Here is a 23,467-nt window from a genome sequence, read left to right on the forward strand (position 1 = left end):
ATGTTAAATTATGTAACATATAACAATTCACTATTTGTGTCTACTGAATAGCATACTCCTCTTCATGGCTGGTAAAAGATTTTTAAATCTCTTACTGTACAAAAATAAGTTCTTACTCAAAAAAAAAAAAAAAAAAAAAAAAAATTAGACGTACCCATCTGTGGTCCACTTTACAATGGAGACATCACTTTTAAGTTACTAATCTTCCTTTGTTTCAGCCCCAGATTCATTTTCTCTATATGCCACATATTTCCAAAGTGATGGATGCATTCTGCCATACCCATTTGACAGTAATCTGTTTTTTTAAATGCATTTTTGCCTCCTGATTTGTAAACTGTTGTTGTTGCTGGAATGTACATGCAAAATCATCTAAAGTCTGAACTTCACTGAAAGTAGAATGCCTCAAACAATTTGTAGTCTTACAAGAGTGTTATAAAAAAGGATCAACATGTTGTATTACCATGGAAATTTTGAAAAACATACTTTCCCAAACAAATATTACTTTTTCTCAATGGTATGAAGTAATGAAAACCACATGTGTAAATCTGCGATCCGTGCAGTAGTTCAAGCTGCAGCTAATAGAAAATACAGAGAGTGAACTCTGCCATATAAAGGATTCTTGTTACAGAAATATAATGTGAAAACCAGATGCAGACAGAAAACCTTAATCACAGATGGGAATGTAATCACTGGCATACAGAATACTTTTTTGATCAATCTCAACCATATGAGAAATGTATTTATTTTCTAAGGAATGCAATAACTCGAGAGAGTCTTCTATTTGAATTCAGTTAACCTCATATTCACAGTGCTTTTATCTTATGTATGGAGAGAAGGGGGGACATAACCTGAGCCAAGATTTTAAGAAGAGCCGTTGGCCCTGGCAAATCATTCTTGTATCAGCTTATCTTTCGAGGAATTAATAGGATGTAAAGACTACAAATATCAGAATCAGCCCCAAAAGAAATCAACCATTATTGTGCTTCTGCCAGAAATCCCTTCATCACCTAAGCACTTCTTTGGTTAATTTTTTTCCTTTAATATGGTGGTTCTTCAGAAATACAATGCTAAAAGCATACCAATGCAGTCATGTTCTGCAAATCAGAAGCGGGGTTCTGTAAGAAAGAAAGTCCCTACTCCTTTTTAAAACCTAAAAAGTCATCAGTTCAAAACTTTCAGTTTACTCCAGGCCTTCTTCTAACTACTGCAAGTCAATAGTGAATGTCTTCCACCCATATGGTTCATGGGTGTCAGTGGCAAAAAAGGACCACAGCACACTCCAGCAATGTATTTACATCAGGTAGCTGAAACACAGCTTGCATTCTAGAAAGCAAGGTAGACCAAGAAAACTCCTGCCCATTTACATTGCTGGTAACCATTTTGTTCAGCTTTTAGAGATGGAAATACTATAGTAGTAGCAACCTTGTAATGTAAAATAGAAACTGCCATTAAAATCTGAAAATGGAGTTCAGGATGCAGGTTACTGATACTCTACCAGCAGGACCTATGCTGCTGCATAGACTCAGCATCTTCAAGATACTGCAATCCTATGACTCCTCAACGACCTAGACAAATTTTACATTTGGTGATTGAACTGGACTCTCACATTAAACTGCAATACACATATATATATGTATATATATATATAAAGCTTATGCTCGGAAATAAAACTGAAGAAAGAAAAAGTACTCAGATGATGGGACTCCAGGCTATCGGGGAGCAGCAGTGGTTGGTCACCTCTTGATGATCTCTGACCTTCCTGGAGGTACACCCAAGAACACCGCAGCTCTTTATACAGTGCTGGCTGAACTGTCACAGGTCACAACTGAGCTTACTGAGACAACTTAAAGATGGTACGAATTTGTTTCAATCATAACTAATGCAACAGTTAACTAGCATAAAGTACACTGACTTGGTAGCTCTTCCGTGGGCAGGGAGACAGAAGCCTTAGACAGGCTCATGCTAAGCAGACTTTCCTCTCTCTTGGAGCCTTTAACACCATTGCCCCATTTTAGATACTGGCAGTATGAGGAGAAACTCTCCTAAGTACCCTGTTACAAGGCTCTCAGCAATGGCTCATCACAGGCGTTCATTGGACTAATTGTGCCAAAATTCCTGTAAGTGTGTTTTCTCAATTGAATACCTATATTCTAGCCGTGATTTGAACTACTTGCTGCACACTTTTTTCCTCCTGTGTTAACAACTAGTGAATCAGCTGATGAAAACTCATTGATTCTATGACTGCAACAGAAGTTTAGATTGTTTTAAATCATCCCGTCTACTCTGCCATTTAGCTTTCAATTTCTGAGACTGCAACATCTATAGATAGGGCAGAATTCAACAATTATCTCTAAAGTAATATGGACTGGATATGCTTGTCTTACTTCTAAACAAGCATGCCTAGATTAATAACAAACTTGGGCCAATATATATATTTTAATATGCATGTTTTTCCAATAGCATAATCAGCATCTGCGTAGAGTGTTAAAAATGGAGCCAAATCTTTCAGCAGTAGAACAGAGACGTGTTTCTTTGTCCATGTGACAAAACATAGAGATCCTGCAAACTCTTTGCTTCATGTCATGTGTGAATATGTGTGTGCCTGTGTCTTTTTTTTTTCTCATCTAATTTCATCTGTGAGAGACTGTCCCTAGAGGACAAGACAAGAGAGAACCAATTATATCCAGAGGTTGGTTTCTCTAAAATGAAGGCATCTGTTCCATGCCAACGACTTCCACATGGAAGAAAAACAGAACTTTGAAGGCATCTGTGTTCATGGTTGACAGTTGCAGATCTTAGGGTCTACTGTAATTGCCCAGCTGCAAACATGATTTGGTTGCTGCTGTTGTCAGCTGATCTCCTTGCACAGAAGAAAAGGGAGCCTTAACCCTTAGAAAATAGCTGGATAAAAATCAGATATTTTTACAGGAACTCTGATATCTTTTCCCATCTGAAGGGGGTATTTTTCCTGGCACAATGGATTTGACAGAACAAAATTGCAAGTCATTTTTAATAAACACTTTACAAAATATTCTGCTTTAAAATGCTATTCTTTATATAAGGTACAAGTTCAAGCACAATGTGCTCATTATTTGTTCATATTTCAGGCTGATATTTTGTAAGAGTGATTCAGAAACCAGTATGATTCACCAGCCACATAATCCTGCAGCCCACCTTTTATTTAGGCAAGTAGTCTCAGTAAAACCAAGAGTATACCTGAGCAGAATCTCTGTTTTCCTCCCAAATGCGTATGGTCGACAAATAACTAGTATGATATTTATTACTCAACTCACATCACTTCCAACGTGAGTGGATACAATCCAGAAGACACTTACAGAAATATTACTGGTAGCTCAAACCTGGTGCAATATTGTATATTGCATCAGGTGCAATACTTGCAGTGAGACACTCAGCTATGTTGTGTGTCTTCACTGCTAAAATCAAGTATTAGAGAAGCAGCTCATCTGAAGTAGCAGGACCCTGACTAATTTTCCAAAGCACAGCTCTGAAGCCATTCTGGGACCAAGAATACTGACGGTGCATTTGCAACAAAAACCACTAAAACTCAAGTAGCCTAAGCAGAGAATGCATTTACATTCCCCATCCTCACCAGATAAAAGCAGGTGAACACTTCTAGAAATATTTCATGCCCCCAGTGAGTTTTTGTAGTTTTGTTGTGTAGGACTTCTATGTCAGCAACCCAAAAGAAAAAGAAGACACTACATGTTAAGGAAATGTCTTTTTTTTTTTTTTTTTTAATAGGATTCTTTGTTATTTGGCTGGATTTCACCTGCAGCCCCACACATACTCTGAAGTCACAGTTCTCAGGCTTTCCAGCCATATAGCCACACAACTGAGGAAGGACAGCAGGGATTCCTATTCAGTTTCCCTTGCCTGGCACATACCTCAAATTATTATGAATGCATGAGGTAGCGAACCTGGGGGGACACAGTAGGCCTGACACTTCCTGACCACTTCTAAATTGCCTCCAGGAAGGGCAAGAGTTGGGAGCAAGGACAATTAACACAGCCACCTGCTTCCTGTGACCTCCTGGAGAGCAGGCATGGCCACTGATGACTTGCTCTGGCAATGTCACTGAGGTCCTGCCCATCCTTCTCTTCCCAGAGAAGCTATGAGATAATAAAAACAATAGTGGCTAATAATAGCTGTATAGGAGAATGGGAAATTTAGGTTGGGACTTTATAAAAAAAAAAAAATATAGCACCAAAACATCCCCAAGATTTTCATGGGAAGAGGATGGGTCCATTACATCTCAAACCTGTAAGGGAAGTTGTACATTTACTCACTCTTAAAACTAAAACTACTGTAGCTGTTATTTACTGTATCTGTACACTTCTCTGGAAATTTCTGGAGCAGATAACTGCCTTGAACACAGCTTTACAGCTCTTGGGATACCTAAACTGAGAAAACCTGTCCCATGGACTCAACAGGAACCTCTGAGAATATTATTACAGGAGGAATGGACTTAATCTTTCCTTTAAATGGAATTCTTCATCAGGGAAGCCCGTCATTTATAATGCAAAGAGAATGGCTCACTTTATATTCTGACTTGAGCTCGCCCACTTATTCTTATATAAGCTAACGTCATCAGGGCAGTATCTGTATCTAGTCCCTAATATCGATCCAACAGAGTATTGTTAAGATCACAAAGATGAGATGGGAACACAGAAAGCCTGAAGGTCCAGATCCACAGGCTTGTGTTCAGACAAAAGGCACACCATCTTCAAGGAGATATGGACGTGTGAATACCATTGAAAAACTGAGTGCCAATACTTTCAATTCAAGGCTCACAAATCCTGCTAAACCATGGAGTTACATTAATTTATCGTGTCACACAAGAAATGCATGTAACTTTCAGAAACCAGGCTATCTATTCACTTCAGTACGATGTTTTCCTTGCTCATCTTCAATATGTTTTAATACAGGTTGCAGCATGCTTTTCCAGCATTAAGTGGTTTGCCAACAAGCTTTAAAAATAATAAATAGCACAGCCATGAAACAGCTTTTGCTTAATGGTTCCTAGAACTCAGTGACTTCACTCACTAAAACCCTTTCTATAACGTTACCCTTAAATACTTTCCTCAATGTCACCATTAAAATAAAATAAAAAAAATCATCCTGGCACTACAATCCACTGGTAGCACACCCGCAGGTAACATTATCCCTAAACTTGTTGGCAGCTTTCTCTGGCACCACTATGCTTTAATGGCCCTGGCAGCAAACCCCACCTGGATGTCACTGAAAGCACTCCTTTGGAGCACTCTTCCCAAATATTCTTTGCAGTAGTATCATTTTGTCTCCTTTGTTGCATCCTAATCATCTCTTTTTCTGGCAATAGCCCTCACACTTTCTCACTGTCCATGCCTGAGCTGGTCTATCACAGTGCTCTTCTTGAACTTGTCTAACAGGTGTGGTTAAATGGTGGGATAAATATTCACAGAGGATTTGAGGATGGTATCTTTTCTGCTCAGGTTTGGATATCCACTTGCCTCCCAGCTTTAAAATTAACTCTATTCCACCCTAATAACACAATAGGAACAAAATAATGGGGAAGCAAACAAAACTCTATCTAATCTCATGCTTCATAACAGAGATTGTTAAACCTTGGGACTACCAAATGCCACAAACGCATTTACTCAACAAGCCATCTGATTTGTCATGACAGCACACAAGACCAGCATATCCTGATACTGCCATTATGAAAGCACAAGAAAAAAAAAGCATAAAATGCATTCTGGAAAATAAACAATAATGGAAAAAAGTGGGTGAGTTTTGGGGGGTTGGATTGTTTCTTTTTTTGCTCAAACTAGTTAAAATGACACCAAAGCCACAAACCCAAAGGGACACCTGTGTGGTCAGATCAGAAATGCAAAAATGAAGCCTTTGGGTTCCCAAATAAAATGAATCACAAGAGAAAATGACTAGTGGTAATGACTGCTATTTATTTAAATTACGTATTAACATCCAACAAGGCAGACACACATGAGCCTCCTAGAGCAACAAAAGTAAGTACAGTCTTGTGCAATTTGTAGTGGTCACACAGCCACCTCACCAGATGCTTGCCAAAATTCCTGTTTTTTACTCACTGGCTCAACATGGTTTTCATAAATTATATATGTTTTATTATTTGTCATTGCCTGCCACTGTTTGCAGATTAATTCCACTCCACTAGGTGGAGTATTATGTCTTTCCAGACAACAACCTAATTTCTGAGAGAACCTATTATCTATGAACTTTGAATGTTACTTTATATAAGCACCACAGTCTACCTGTCTTGACTAACAGGGAGGTGGAAATTACTCAAACACCTGCTTAAAGAAATCTTGAAATACCACATGAAGATCACATGTTGGCATGCTGCAATATGGGACTGTTCAGGAATACTATTACTGTACAGTTCTGTACGACACAGTTGTGTGTGGTGTGTTGTTTTGTTTTTTGTTTGTTTGTTTGTTTGTTTTTGTTTGTTTTTTGTTTTTTTAATCATGACGAAATTCAATCAAGAATACAGAGTAAAAAAATATCACTTGAATAAGTCACCATATCTCACACATGCCCAACAACTATAGAAAAACAAAACTAATTTGCCAGACTTCTTTTAAATTCTCTGTGTGTATTCATAAATATTTTGAATATCTAGGATGCCCTTTCTTTCCAGGCATCCCAAAACACATTACGAAAAATGAAAGCTAGTATGAAAGGATTCCTTTCTATAGTCACGTTTCCATTCACAACCACTGGAGTTAAATATGGCAACTATTCAATAGAAACAGCAAAACTGCATGCAGAATTTTTGGCAAAGAATGAGAACAGAGCACTTTCATGAATGTGCTGAGAAAAATTATATAAGAAAATTTAGACACAGACACTATATCAAGCTATAATCTCTGTTAGACTCCACCCCAACCCCTGTGAAAAGAACCACAAAACCCTATGACCAAAGCAAGAAGCACCTTGGAAACAACTCATCAGGCAGGCAGCATCCCCACTAAAACACACTGACAGAGCATTTGTTTGGTAATATTTGCTAGCAGAAAGCTCCGTGCAGGCACTTAGCACTAACATGGGGCTCCTCAAGGGTCTCACATCCTCGGGTCAGGCCCTGCAGGGCCTGCTTAGCGTGGGTTCTGCTGTTGGCAGATATCACAAGCTATTTAAGGCTACAGACATTTTGCCCTGATCGGCCATGTTTTTTGTAATATTTACTTCTCGTACATATGTCTATAACTATGTATACGTCCCACAGAAGGTGAGGTTTAACAGGGTTAGCTTTGTTGGGGAAAAGGAGGTTTGGAGGAAAGGAAACAACTTTCATGTTTAGAAGATTTGAATCTAGTGACTGTCATAGGATGTAAACACTCTTCTGGGAGGGAGGCTTTTCGTTATGTTTCAGGAGAGCATAGAGTTTTGGAGAAAATCTGTATAAATAATCATCCCCCTGTCATTCAGCATAAATTTATGCACGTGTGTGCACATAGTTATGTTTGGGAATACAAACTATCAAGTAGACATGCCACAGACTTCTAGCCAACCTTCCACAAGCACTGATCTCAGACAAAATCCATTCTATATTTAAATGTAAAGTTTATTGAATTTTAATTATTTTTGATCTGTAGACTGCTTTGAGGAAAATCCTCCAAGGTCAATAGCTTACAAATCCAATTGTAAAACCAAACAGAAGCATCAGCAAGGCCCTTTCCCACACGGACACCTGCCAAAGAGCTGAGTTCCCGACTTCTAGATTAGAATTCAACACTAACGCCCATTCTAATATTAAAACCAGGTAATTCTCTATGTAGCATTAAACATGAAATAAAGAAAAAAGCTCTTGGTTCATTCTGCACATTTATTCGTGTTATGTGCATATGGCTCTATAGATGTAACAATGAATTATCACTTATTCATTAAGATCTTTATCTATAAAATTAACAAGCCACCCCCCTTTTCATTAGATCTGGGTGATGATGTTTTTTGTTTGTTTGCTTGTTTTAAAAAGTACTGATATTATTTTCTCTGAAGATGCTTGTGACAGAAAATTTGTTTTACCAATGCAAGGCTTTCCAGGTTAATAAAACTCACTTGGATTAGCAGCTCAACAGCAGCAAATATTTTTGTAAATGTGCATTCAATCTAACTTAATCATTTTATTTTACTGTGGAAAAAGTTACTCAAAAAAAAAAAAAAGTCAGAATGTTCTTGATAAGACTAAAGTTAGATTTACACATATAACAAAAATTAAATAGGCCAAAGAATGCTCTGTAATGCTCTGAACATCCTTTACTTTCAACAATGTACTCAAGCGTAGGTGACACTGTATTGCTACACTGAGGAAACAGTCACTTGTCATTTTAAGATACAATTGTAGATTATTAATAAAATTATTTTAAATATACGAGTTAAATCCTTTTACCAATATACTGACATTCAGCTATCCGGTACCATTTTTATAGTCCAAATAGATATGGTCCTAATTGCATAATGCCATTTTATCTGCTGAAGATAAAAGTGCCGATAAACAAAAACGCACATTAGGCAGGAGATTTTTCAGAATAGATTTTTTTTTTTTTTTTTTTAAATAACCCACTTGCATTAACAAAAGATTGCAATGGCTTCCAAATTATAGGGTGTTATTTTTAGTGGAAGTAGTTCAATATTCATATTGGAGCAGATGTAGCAGTTTAACAAAACAGCTCTTCAAATCCTGCACAAATTGAAAACAGGAAAACTGATTGCATTTTCTCTTATCACTTTCCTTTTCTGAATTGACACTTTTGGCCTTCTGAAAATTTACACATGGCTTTCATCTCAACAGCACCTGCTGATCAAACAGAAACCTAACATTTTCATGAAAATGGTATAAAGGACCAGTTTCCTTTTTACCATCTTAAAGGGCATCAGCAGTCCACTTGATGGCAACAATTGTTGAGTAGATGGCACACTCAGAATACATTTTATATTTTCATTACACTTACTCTTAAAAATGAGTTAAATCACCAGTGGCTCTTTCATATTAGCTCTTTGTCTGCTTTAAATTAATTTCAATCTCTACCTCTGCCTAACCCTGATGGGTTTCATTCCACAGTCTGCTAGATTTTAAAGAACATCTGAAAGACTTCAAAATAATAAAGAATGTTCTATGTTCTGCAACCACTGGGTCTTCTTTATATATGTGTTTATATCATATAGGTTAACGTATACCTTTATGTATACACACTAACATATTGCGTAAATACTTTGCTTTTTACAATGCTTATATTGAGGTAAAAATACATATTTACCATTCCTTAATATTCTCACTGTATTGAATCCCCTGACCACTGTCAATACAGCATATTGAGGACAGAGAAACCCAAAGTGAATGTATGTATTTTAAAGTTGTTCTTTGTTTGCTTGTACATCTTCAGAGCGGGGGAAGGTCTAGCAGGTGCTTTGGAACTTGAGCATCAAGGCTGGGTTGAGATGCTGCCATTGGCAAATATGGCAAGCACACAAACAGCACAATCAGCAGTCCTTGGACTCTTCTTGAAAAAGTTTAAGGTATAAAGTCCTGTATATAAAATATGAAACATAAGTACCTTGTTATCCTGTCTGCTTCTGAGTCTGTAAACTCTGAAGTGCAGCAGCAGGTAACAAGGACCATCTTCCCTTGTACATAATTCTAGGTGTAATTAAAGATACTCCTGAAACCTGCTACGTGTCAGCTTCTTAACTGATAGAGCCCTAACCTCTCTGAAGTGCTCTGCTGCCATCCATTACCATTCTGCTTCAGTGATAAGGTATCCTGAAGGCAGAGATGACATACAGTAATATATGTGCCACTCCAGACAGTTGGTTTGTGAATTTCAGTGTTTCATCATGCTCACTGAGGCAATCACAAACCTGAAATGTCAATATGTTCAGTCAATGGAAGTAAAATAATGGGGCTCTATTGTCTTACCCTATCGATCTGCTGCTGTCAACAAGAATACATGCCCCCCTGGCTTTAAACAAATTTTAATTAGGCTTTTAGTTACTGGATCATATCTATATATCTATCTGCACAAGCACTTGACAAAGTGCAACAGCAATATAAATATTTCAAATTTCTGAATATATTTTAAAGCTAATTGTTTGATGTTGCTTTAAGAAATAATTGCTGATAAAGCCATTTGCTAAAACAATATGCACGCACACGCTTAGCATGCAAGTTGTTTTAATGGTTGGCGAGAAATGAAAAATCATGCACCGAAGTCCAAAGGAAAAAAAGAAGAAAAAAAAGCCACATTTTCTATGTCTGCCATATTTTGAAAGTTGAGGAGTCCCTGCTGAAGCAACCCAGATATTTACACCATGATTACACACACAAGCATGACAGCAAGCTCCTGTCAGCATCCTCCCTCTGAGGAAAGCCACGCTTGCAGTAAAACAAACAAACAAACAAACACACCAAACCCAGCAGTGTAATTTCACGCCAGAGGGACACCACGGTTCATCTTGACCCCAGCTGCCACCACCAGCTGTCTAACAGCACTTGGGGCCAGAGCTGGGGCTAGGGTCTCCCCATCTGATAAAACACCCATGCAAGCCTCTTTCCCCCTCCATCTACTGTTTGTAAAGCCATGCCTGTCACCAAGCTTTGGTTCCCCAGGCACGGCCTCCCTCCCTTCTCCTTGGTCATACCGGGGGCTGTGAAGCCAGGGGAATCCTGTGGAGGTGGCCCCAGGTGGCTATTACCATCCTGTGGCAGGGAAGGATGGAGGGAAGGATGAGAGCAGCAGCATGGCCCGGGCTTTGTGCATGTTAAATGCCCATGCAGCTTATTGGTGGCGGGGGGGCTTGCTGTGGTCCGGTGTCCCTGTGAGGCAGGGGGGAGCGGGCCGGCAGTGTCTATCAGGAAGAGTGCATTATCAGCATGGCCCAGGTGAAGGCATGGTGGGTGTCAGGTAGCAGGAGCCATGCACCAGCCCCAGGGGGCATGGCTCAGCGGCCCCTGGCCTGAGTGGAGGTGAGAGGGTGGTGGTGCTCTGGATGCAACATCTATTCTTTTTTCTCCCTTGCTTTGGGCAGTCACCAGCCCACCTCCACTCCTAAAACTCTCCAGGACAAGGGCCTTGCCAGACCCCCTGGGACAAGCAGCACGGGGGCTCCCCACCTGAAGGCACCTTGGTCCCCAACAAAACAATGATCCCATGATGTACTTCAGCCTACGTCCCAGGTGGCAGAAAATAGGTGCACCCAGGCAGGAGTGCTGCCCAACCCCATTTTGGCCAAATAGCCACCATAAGCCTGGCAGTAGAGCCCCAACAGCAGCCCCAGCTGGCTGCAGGTCACCGTCATCCACACAAGGATGAATGATAAGCCAGAGCAGGTCCTACAGCCAGCAGCTGAGATATTGAGAAAACATAAGTGTGTGATTTATGTTGACTGGATTCATCATAACTCTGTGTTATCATGAGATAATGAGAAGGGAGAAACAGACTGGCCTGCCAAACAAGGGCACAGCCCACCAGTAGAGTCACTGTACAAAAACAGTGTTAGTTGCTAAACTAACTCTGCACTTTCAGGTTTTAAGTTTTAAACGTTCCCCTCTAGGAATTGACATTTATTAGTTAAGGGAATGCATATCCCTTACACGTCTGTGGAAAAGCAACATGAAGGCTGCAGTGAGGACAATGACAGCACACTAGAGTGAAACAAGCATTGTTCAGTGCAGAACTCCTTCCAAAAATCACTCGGCCAAGATAGCAGTTTTTCCACAAGAAAAGAAATAAAGGGAATTTGACACATAATACAAAGTGAAAACCAGAACCTAGGTGGGGGAAGGGCGTGTGTGTGAAAATCATGTCACTGCAATGAATGTCAGATAAAAAGGGGTCTGTCACAAATCCTCCACTAATCCAATAATGCGAAAACCTCTTGGTATCACTGAGACATTGCACAAGGTAATTTTTTTATTCTTCATAAGGCACTCTATATGTTTAGCCTTAGAAAGACAGCAATTTGGTAAATTTTCATATCATAAAACCAGGAATTTGATTTTCCTTTAAAGGTAAACTGGTTTTTATATTTAAAATTTACTATGAGCATTCCTCAGCCAGTATTTTTACCCTTAAGAAGGGCCACTTTTTGCTCAACTTCCTCCAGTTGTCAGTTGTGTGACAACCATATTTAGAGGTAATCAGACAGGTCATATTACAAAAGTTAGTCAACTCATGTGAAACCTTAGCCCTTACACTTAATGGTACGTACGATGCATTTCCAAAGAAAAGTGACTTAAATTAATTCAACCTGCAAAGTACCACAGAGTTTTCCCTATGTATGTGTTCTTTCAAAATATTGTGTACAAAAGAGAGATTGCTCTTTTTATTCTAAAGACGTTAAGGATTTTTTTCCTCGAGATATATATACACATATATGCCATGAACTAATTTAGGATCCATCAAATTCTCATCTTCCTGAGCCACAATGTGTCTTCTATGTTGGCCATCCCACCAGACAATTTTACTACTGGAGTCACAATTCTCTAAAGAAAAACTAATCCAGGATCCTTTCTAATGTAAACAGTTTGCTGCGAAAACACACATTTAAAAATAAAGCAATGTGTGGTAATAAAATAAATACAATCAGACTACAAATGTGTAACAGAAGTGGCGTTCCATAAGCACAGCTGTCTCAAAGTCCAAGCTGCAGGCTAGAAATCTTAATTTCAACTGACTCTCTCTTAATAATGGGTTACCTTCCTATAAAGCGTAAAGTCCATCTGCCCCAGGCAGATAAGTTTTGAAGCATTAAAATAGATAAAAATCTAACATTTTCTTTCTTGCATTGAATATGTGAATTCTAGTGTGCTATAATGTGAGAATTCCAACATATGACCATTATGGCATAATATCTCATAGCTCAGCTTGTCATTACTTCACTTGTAATTCTTATGTTAATTATGTTCATAATTACTATAAACAGATGTGGTAGAAATTCATGTGACCTTTTACTGCAGAATGCATTTCTCACTCTTTCCACTTTGTTTTAGCAATATAATATTAAATGAGAGGAAAGTATTTCTGACACTCTGCGTGCATGTGTGTACATATTTAACATGAAACCATTTCTACCCCATATATTTCAGCCAAAGGACCACCTATGTGCCAGTACATTGACATGAAAATGACGGTAACTGAGAAGTCAGCCTTGAAACATACCCCTAAAACACTGAGCTTAAAGTGAACCTTTTTGGCTAAACTTAGCTAAAGCCACAATTGAAGCCTAGGACATAAATGGAGCACTGCATTTTTATTCAGCACCTTTGTTAATGCAGCAGTATCCTGCTTTACAACTACAAGTACATGACAGCCATACAGCAATTTATTTTACTCACAGCCCAACCATCACCGTCTGTACACAAAACACATTTACAATAAAATCACTATGGATTTCATTAAGAGAAAGCCTACTCGAATTTCATTTCTTTGGACCTAATCTATAATTAGTGTGGACAGACAGGTGCAAACCCTTCTCCTCTACAGATGGCTACTGGAAATGGTGCAAAATAGCTCCTTCTGTTTAAACAACACACAGATAACCTGCTCTGCTCTTATCACTTACAATTACCTCCATTATACTGAACTAATGTTTACTTTAATAAAATGTCCACTGTTCTCTAAACGTTATTTGGAAACTTTCATATCAATGGCAGGGAAAAAAAAAAAAAAAGGAAGATGGAAGTCAATGTCTTTCAGATGAAAATATTTTGAAGAAAAAAAAATAAAAAGCCTTGTGAAAGGGCAGGATATTTTGACTTTGATTTTTACATCTGCTGATCATTTTTCTTTACCCATGAAACCACAGAATATACTACTTCCTGATGTATTTATGCTACTATTTATTAAGCTAATCAAGTTTACAGTAAACAAGAACAAAATAACTGCAATTTTAAAGCAGTTCTATGAAGAAGTAACATTTATGTGGAAAAACAAGTCCCTTTACATTAAAAGTTCAGCATTTAACTCTTTTAGATCTTTCATGTGAAAGAAGGTGAAGGAAATGAAATCTGGAAGCCAATGTTTTAAGAATTTACACTTCCAGTCCTTACACTAAAGTCAGCATCAGTATAAACTTATATAAATATTCCAGGTTGCTATTAAAGGCTGTATGAAAAACAGCAGGCTGCTAAGTACATGGCTCAAAGTTTTTAAATATATTCTGATTTAAAATAATTTCTTTATGCAGTTCTTCAGACAAACCATGAGAAATAACCTCTTCACAACACCAAGTTCACGTTTTATTTCAGCTGATAATGCTTCTTGATCTCTGCATGACAACTTAAGTTTCTGCAGAACAAAGAACATGATCTCCCCCCCAGTCTAACAAATCTGAAGCTCCTGCAATAGCAACATACTAATATCCTTATTCAATTAGCTAAAGATTTAACAGTAATGGACTGTGGCAAGTGGATTTGAAAGATGAAAATGACAATTGCAAGCCCTTTCTCCCATCACCCCCAATGCAAATACTGCAGATGCTTATTTCATCCAAAGTGTCTGGCAATGAGGGGTTTGCAGGCTGCACGGTACCTCAATGAAGTGAGCTTCGCATTCAATGCCTGTCGTCTGAAGTTCGTTTCAGAGAAGTGAGAAACAGGATTTGACAGGGAAGAATGTCCTGAACTGACTAGCCACTGGCCAGCACTCCAGGTGGAGCTATTTTTCTCCCCTTTATTCTATAAACAATACTTCTAGCATAAAACTCCATGTGCGCGCAGGCATACATAGTGTTAAGCATATACAGATGAGATGCCGTGTGATGTTTTACTGGTCCATTATTTAGGCAAGAAACGAGTTAACGTTAAGGTGGTCAGAAATGGTAGAAGGCAATGTTTTACTTGAAAAGATTTTGGAAACTATTTAAAAGCTCAAAGCCTTTGAAGAAAAACAACTCGTGCAGCAGTTGCCAGGAAGCAGTGACCTAACACTGCTGTCTGCATTCCATTACAAACAGAATGGTTCTTGTCTCCTCCAGCCCGCTCCCACCGTCCTGCGACGCGGGGCCGATGTCTCGCCGCTATCTCCCCTACTCCTGGCCTGGCTTCAGCTCGCCGGAGCATCTACAGGCTTACGGGTGGGGTAGGTTTTTGGTGGGGTGGGTTTTTGGTGGGGCTCGAGGTTTTTCTTCACGCTGGTGCGTGATTTGAGACTTCCGTGACAGAAAGGAAAAGTGATGCAGGAATTGAAAGTAGCAGCAATTACACTGCAAGTTCAGATATGATATAACTGACCTGCAAAAAGTTGTCAGTTATCAAATACACCACAGCCTCCTAACTGAAAACCTTGACAGCAAGCCTGTGGTGTATCTCGCAGCTAATGAAGCCTTTGCCAACTTTGTGTTTTCACAGACTGCACGGTTATGAATAAGCCATATTCAGATCCTTTTCCTAGTATTTTTGTCGATTGAAGGGGAGCCCCAGAAACACCTACCGCTAAAACCAGACCGTGTAAACAAGATACACTAACTTTCTTAACATTCGGCTGAGCTGAAGGAAATTCCCTGATCATATTGGATTTCCTAAGGAAATCAGCCCAGAATAAACTGAATGAGGTTTTCAGACTTCCCATGGAAAGGTCAAGCATCAGCTTTAACAACCATTAGAAACCAGTTTCAATCCGCTGAGTTACCCAGATTCACTGAAACTGTTATCAGAAGAGCAGATCAGAAAACCTGGACAATAGAATTCAAATCTAACAACGCCTTTCATGTCTTGCCTCAAACTACACTTAGCAAAGTTGCTTATTTAAACTTCCCATCGCATCTGTCAGGATGCAGAAACAGAGGAAATGTAAGGCTTCAAGGGTATAATTAAATAAATTATATTCACCCTTAGCCCTACCATACTGTGTTTACAAATACAATAATTATGTTTCTAGCTACATGTCAAAAGAAAATATTTTCTGAGTCCTTCAAAAAACATGCAAGTATAACTCTAAGTAGAAAATAAGTCAAAACAGATTAGTAGACCAAAAATGGGGAAGGGAAAAAATAATAATAATAAAAATCCTGCTTTGGTCAGCAACTCAGACCACCATCGGGGGATAAATCAATTTGCAGCAGCTGTGGACAGCCATTTAAGTCTGGGGCCTGAACAGATTAATTAGGGGAAGCGATGTTAAAAGTTAAAGGGGTCAGAGTTACATTAAGCGCAGGAATATTTGCCGGAGCAAGCCCTCGGCTGTGCCCTCCCGAGCTTCCGAAGGGTCCCTTTGGGCAGTCGGGGGCCGGACGGGTGGCGCTGGCCGTCCTGGGGCGGCCGGCACGGCTCTCCCTGCGGCTTTAGGGTTGCGCAGCCACCTTCACCCCTTGCCATGCCTGTCACCGAGGGCGACCTGCCTTCCTCTTTGCTCTGCGGGGGCCACCTCGGGGACAAGGCGTGCCGCACAGCCAGGGCGCACCGAAGCGCTTCCAGCCCTGCCGCGGTCGGCAGCGGCAAAGTTGAGCGGCTCTTTTTAGGACGTGTTTTGCTTTCTGAGGCTCTGCGGATCGCAGCCCGAGCAGAAGGGGCAGCCCCGGCCAGCTCCCCGCCAGCAGCGGGCTCCAAGGGACGCCGCCACCCGGGCGGGCAGCGCCTGCCGCGGCCCCGGGCACCGCCGGCTGCTGGAGCGACCAAAGCCGGCGCCGAGTTCCCGGCTGGGGCAGCCCCGGCCCCTTCACCCCCCTGTCCTGCTGCCTACTTTCAGTTTCTCTCTAACGCTCTGCAGGAGCAAAGGGCAGTGACAAGCCAACCGCTTCTGCTTGCCTACAAGTCACACGCGGGTGCCCCGACTAAGGTCGCAAGTCCCTTCCCTCCGCTAGCCCCGGTGCACCCAGCCTCCTAACTTTGGCAGTAACAAAAGGGTTCCAAGTCGCCCAAAAGTCCCAGGCTCGTTTGCGTGGCCGGGAGGGTGGTTTTCATCCTTCAGCCCCCCTATCGATGGTGTTTTACCAACGTATGGAATCAGACCCTTCTGCTCAGACAGAGGAGATGCCACATTCACATTGCATTGCAGTTTTGGAAATGCAATCCCTAACGCTGCCCTGTCGTTTGGGGAAGCGAGATAACTTGCAAAAATCGCTGTGCAATTAAAGGCGGCGTGCACAGCCCGAAATATTTCTTGCAAAATAGCCTGAAGTGATGTTGCCAGTGCTACATAATCCCGTGATTAGAATGGAACAACAACAGCAAAACACCACCAGAAATATTTCAGGCACTCCGGTTCACATTGGATAGCTCGGTCATCTGGCGACAGGGGAGGTAGGAAAAAAAAATAAAAGGAAAAAAGACGAGTCCTAAATCGAGACAGAAACCCTACGCTGCGTGCTTCGGAGAGCTGTTTTCTTGCAGGAGGGGGTGCTTCGCTTCCTGGGTTTTTGAGAGATCCGGGGTGCGAGCTGGCGAGCGGGGGGACAGCGGGTGGAAAGCTGCATGCAGAGCTAGCCGTGCCCGGCCCGGCGGCAGCCCCGGCCCGCCCGGGTTAGTCACAGCCCCGAGCAGCCCTAGGGGCAAGGAGAAAGGGGAGGGAAAGTGAGGTTCGGGTGTCTCTCCCCCACCCCCGACCCCAACCCCGGCCCCGCGCCCCGTACTCACACTGCAGAGGACCGGAGATTCCCACCATTCGCCACGGGCTGCGAGCTGCAAATAAAAGTTCCCGTCCTGCTCGGGGGAGAGCCGGCAGCCCCGGCTGCTGGAGGGGCGAGGGGGTGGGAAAGGGGAGAGCAGCGCGGCGCGGCTTCCCTGCCCAGTCCAGATGATCCACGTCCACAAAAGTCAAAACGAGCTGAGGAGAAACTCCAGCTGCTCTTCCCCCCTCCTCTCTCTCTCTCTCTCGCTTTCTCTCTCTCTCTTTTTTTTTTTTTTTTTTTTTTTTTTTTTTTTTTTTTAAAGGAGGATCAGCTCGAGAGAGAGCCTACTGGTTCCAAGGGAAAGCACGAGAACCAAAAAAATCAAGTCTCCAAGCCGCGATAGCGAACGCCCGGGTCCTTCTCCTCCTCCTCCTCCTCCGCAGCCAGCCGTGATGTGGAGCGCAGGGAGCGGCCGCTGTCAGTGGCGGGGGCTCTGCTTGGCCCCGGGCAGCCGACGCATAGCTCTGCCCCGGGCGGTGCCGAGCCGGTGCGGTGCAGTGCCGAGCCGAGCCGTGCCGTGCCGTGCCGAGCCGCCCAAGGATGCTCCGCGCCCGGCTCCCCCGCTAGCAGGCACCTCGCGAGGCAGGCAGCATACTGCCGGCAGCCGGCCCGGCCCCGCTACCCAGGTGCAGGGGGGGAGGGCTTAAAGCAGTGGGAGGTGATAGAGGTAGGAGACATCTGTGTCGTGAGGAGGTTAGTGGGGGTCAAGTATATGTTAACAATAGGCGAGCGCGGTCCCTCTCGGGCAGCCTGCCTGCTCTTTCTTTCTCTCGCTCGCTTTTACCGGGTGGACATCTAACTTGCTCCCTAATGATGCCTCCCCGGCTTTAAGAGTCCAGACTGCCCTGCAGTAACCCAAGACAAACACTTTCTCTAGCCATCTGGAGAGCTCCTGGCTGCTCTGCCTGTGTCTCATCACTGTGTGAAGAGACAGCAGCGCTAGAAATCAAGCCACTCTCAGATCTACTCTCTAATCCCCTTCTGTTAGCTGATTTCCAGTCAGACTGTTTGCTTTCGCATTAGATAATAGCCTTAGAGAAAACAATTATCATTTTCTTTTTCCCTTTGTTTTTCGTTCTTTATAAAGTACAGTATCGGGGAAGGCCTTCCTCTCTCTCTCTCCCTCTCTCTCTCTCTTTTTAAAAGAAATTTATAGTCTTTCATGGCTTGCAGAACCCAGATGCAATTTCACACTTTCCTGGAAGGGGATTCTGGATTCTTCTAAATGCAGAAACGCGATCACAACTGCAGTGGAAATTAATTACTATCATCCACAATTAATAGAAGCTTGCTACCATTTGACTTTGTGTTTCATTACATAATCATTTCAGCAGGCATCCATATATTTTCCGATTCATCAGTTATTCCCTTCCATGTCTCTCTGAGAATATTATTGTCAGTGATGCAACCTACGGTGAACTGGTACTTGTGCTGTCACGCTGACACTGTATAAAGAAGGCATCTCCGTGGAAAAGCACATCAACTTCATATAGAGAGGAAAAAAAGTGTTTATTTATTTATTTATTTATTTTCAGGGTGAAGATAATTGATTGGATCTGTCAGAATGGCCCAGGCATTTACCTTTTTTTTTTTTTTTTTTTTTCAGATGGCAAATGTTAGGTAAAAGCATTAGTGTATAATAAACTTCTCATCAGCCTGCATTGTTTATTGCTGTACGTACACCCATACGCACACACACACATATGCTATAGGTCTGATCTTGCAAATTTACAAGTGCCTAATTTTAAGCGCTTAAGTAGACCTATTGAATGCAAAGTAACTTTACATGCATTTACAACAGGCCACATACATGTCCTGGAAAGGACATTTGTGAGCATCATTTATCCACCTCTGCGATGGGCTTTGAAAATTTGGTTGACTCTGAAAATATGTTTAAAATAAGTTTTATGATCTGAATAGATCTACTTTTTCTACAGATATCTACACAGAGCTCTAATGAACAGATTGGCATAGCGTAATAAGGGGTCAAGTTTACCTTGAAGTAAATTCAGCTCAGCAGAGCATAAATCGGGACATGTTTTGTTATACAGTGATTTTAATTTACAAAGATGGTGAGAAGCCACAAGCCTGGCACTGATTTCTGATTTAAAACCTAACTGTTTTATAGCGATCTATTTCAAGGCCAAAATAATTGGACAATCTTTAAAAGGTATTTTCAAATATTTTTAAATAATCTAAAACCAGCATCTTTTCCAAGACTGCCTTTGTGTGCTGCAGATCTAGAAACTTTAGTTGAGCCTGCAGATCTTTGTGATATGATACTTTCATCCCCATTGTTGAATATGTAAGCTGAAAAATTAGTAAGAGATTTGCCAATGGTCACAGAGTACGTTTTGTTGTAGTGTCAGTCCTAATACTTAGTCCTGATTCTTAGCATAAAGAAAAAGAAAAAGAAAAAAAAAAAAAAAGAAAAAAAAAAACACAGCACTTACCTCTGGCTTGTACCTTTAGTCTGAAAGATCAATTGACTTTCTAGGTATTATCTTCCAAAATAGGGAAGGAACATCATTTAGAAACTCTGGAAACTCTAATCTGAGCTATCAGCTATTAAATATCCACTTACAAATTGACTAAAGTTTGCATACTTATGTTTTCTCTTTCCCTAATGAGAATAATACAGAAATCACCTTTTAAAACACCAGCCCTGGCTCGTATGGCACACCATTTCCCATTGTGCCAAGTAAGGACAAAGCCTGCTCGGATAGCAAAGTGTAACAGAGAGCAGAAAATACAGACTCCCTCATGGTAGCTATACTTTCCCCAGACATGCTGGGAGAATAAATTGACACGATTCCTAAATCCTAAAAGATCGTAACCATCAAATATTGTCATTATATTCCAAAGCTGATGACTGAAGCCTGGCTTATTGCAAACTTCTCTTACCCATACCTTTTTCTTTTCTCTATTTATTTCCTGGAGAAAGTAGATATGTTTTAGTGAAAAAGGAAAAATAAACATGTTCTTTGAAAGATGAATTCATGTTTCAGGAAGAAAAAAAAAACGCAGCCTCACAGTAGACCTCACAAATACTTGGTAACTTTACACCCTGCAGATTTTTTCTGCAGACTGTAGCTGCCATGTCTGATTTGACATATGAAAGATTTACACTGTGTATTGCTGTGTGACATTGTGTGAGAGAAAGGCTGGTAGAAGTATAGTTGCACATGGAAGTCAGAAATATCCTGCTAGGCTGTCCAAATCTGACTGTATTTTGATTGTACATAGACGGATCAAATGTTCAGAGCTGAAACATGGCTTGCTCTTTGCTGTGAATAATTATATTATGGGCAGTCATCTGCACTGAAATTCTTGGAACAGAATTTCTATATCAACTCACCTCACCGCTGTTTAAAAATAGAGACTAGTATGTCCCTCCTAATTGTCACTGCCTTGCAACTCCAAGTGTCAAACGTTGTCACACGTCCCTGTCCAGAATCTGCTCAAACACTTTTTCACTCAAACTGTGCAGACTTGAAGTCCATGCCTGTTTTGCCAACGATGTCTTTCTATTAAAGCAACTTCCATTCCTGAAAGGCTCATTTTCATCCTCCAGGAAGCATACAAGAAGCTCCCTGTTTGTTTCATTTGGGGCTGGATTAGGCCTTAGAGTATGTATGGCGGCTGGATTGTGGCTGCTGCAGCTCTCATTCGACAAACACTCATTTTGACTGAGTGGCGCAATAAACGTTCATATAAAATTAAATAGTCAGATACAATGGTAAGCTGGATCTCTGACAGCTTTAATTTATAAGCCTTCCCCATGCCTTTCCCTTGAATTTAAAAGTCTATTTTACATGTTAGCATGGGTCATTCTTTGTTTTCATCTCCTGCTTGTTGCACACCTTTTGCAGGTCTCATGCTCCAGAGGACTGCAGCGGGAAGGAGGCAGCTGCACAATGAGCATCAATGTTAACGGATACTTTCTTTGGAAAATCCTTCATGGTTTGGCCAGGGTACAGGCTAAATCCTGCCTTTACCCTGTGCATCAGGACGAGCGTTTGATAAGAGGAGCAGAAAATGTGCAGCAGCAGGATAGATCCACCCTTTAGTATGCAAAGCATGTCCACTAGGTGATGTACATGCTGCAAGAGCTGCCATATCACCTGCTTGTCTCCCTTCATGCTATTGTTTACCCTCTGCCTTTGGTCGTGATGAAAATGTATTAAGTTCCTTCCAGATCAAAAGAAAGAGGCTATCTACTTTCAGGAGTTTGCAAGCCCCACGCTGATGTATATTTTGATGTCTTCTCCTTGTCTGATGTGATAGATTTTAGCCTTGCTTCATGTATATTTATTTGGGGAATTCCTTAATTAAATTTTATGCTAAGGACATTTTTGCATTCTTCTTTGCCTTTTGACATTGTCAGAACTCCTAAAAACCCTTTACTGTCACACCATACTGAAGTACTTTGCACAAGTATATATGCACTGTGACAGAGAAAGAAAAGCTGGGTTATTTTGGAATGTGTAAGCAAAAGATCACATAAGCAAAATTTATATATTGATGGTCATTTGCAGGAATGCCAGCTTTGTCACAACAGTCACTTATTTTCAGGGAAATATGGCTTCTTATTTAAAAAAAAAAAAAAAAGTCTTTTCACAAGAAAAAAATCTACTGGTTAAATATAGCAGCATCAAGAAAAAGAGGGAGAAAAGTGTTTTGATAACTTTCACAGACACAAAAAGCTTATCTTGTCTTTCTCTGTTTCATATGATTTATTTATACAAATAAATATATGTTAAACATTTATTACATGAATATTTAATCTTAAATGTATTTTAAAATAGAAAATATTTATTTTTAGTGTTGAGATTTTTTTTTTCTCTGCTGAAAACAAAATGATAGGTTGCATTGGAATAATGCAGGCTCAGAGCTTCTTCTGTAACAAACACAAAAACACCAAAATGAAAAGAATGAATTCCATTTTCCATCAGTGCCAAAGAGCAGGAAACATTTTGCTGTTGAGGTTCCTGGAAGCAATAAGTGCTGTATTAACTGCCATGCAGCACACGCACACACTCACACAGGGTACCTCACTGAACCAGGAAAACCATTGCCCTAACGCACATGCATCCAGTTCCTTAACTTCCCACCTGCTGGGCAGCCACCTGCAATAAGCAGTTGTGGTCAGTTATCAGACAGGAATAAAATAAGCAGCCACAAAGCTGTTTACCTAAACACCATGAGAAATCCCCCAAAAGCTGAGCTGCAGGCAGGGTTGCTCATGCAACCTCCAAAGGCCAACAAGTTCCCTAAATATACCTACTGCTTAACAGCAAGCATCTGCAACATACATAATGGTGAGCATGAATAAAATACTCAAAAGTAATGGATCCAAGGTGCAGGAGCTTGTCCAGGTTTTCTTCTGTGCATACACTGCTCCTCAGTGATAGGCCTCCTAAAAAGTCCAGTAGCAGAAGGGTAACAACATAACTCTCTTATCTTTTCCACTGATGTGTTGACAGGACATTATTCCACTTACACATGAGTTTAAATTGGGAATATAACTGTGTTTTCCTGCTGGCTACATCTAAGCAATATACTGACAGGGCTGCTGGATCGAAGCTCTGGCTCATTCAGATTTCATAAAGTGAAGTGAAGTCCTCTTTTGGGATAACAGATCTCCAAATCTCCAACAGCAAATGAAACCAAAGTGGACTAGTTGGGAACTCTATTAATATTATGACCTCAGGATGATGCAACTGAAATTACATTTTCTATTCCTCCACAATTACTGTTTATATTTACATCAAACCAAATTGAACAAATATATATTTTAAAGCCTACACCTGGGAAACAA

General features: G+C 40.9%; 1 protein-coding gene across 1 annotated transcript in view; it reads right to left on the reverse strand.

Annotated features, from left to right (window-relative positions):
• RUNX1T1 (RUNX1 partner transcriptional co-repressor 1) overlaps nucleotides 1–17,817 on the reverse strand; it is a gene marked incomplete at its 5' end in the record, with an annotated part of 111,482 nt that extends 93,665 nt beyond the window's left edge. Inside the window, one exon of the mRNA XM_084282890.1 lies at nucleotides 17,612–17,817. Coding sequence (XP_084139016.1) covers nucleotides 17,612–17,639 — 28 coding nt within the window. The remainder of the gene's footprint in view (nucleotides 1–17,611) is intronic.
• Nucleotides 17,818–23,467: the final 5,650 nt, after the last annotated feature.

The sequence above is a fragment of the Netta rufina genome, assembly GCF_964035555.1.
Source record: "Netta rufina genome assembly, chromosome: 2".
Taxonomy (NCBI): Eukaryota; Metazoa; Chordata; class Aves; order Anseriformes; family Anatidae; genus Netta; species Netta rufina.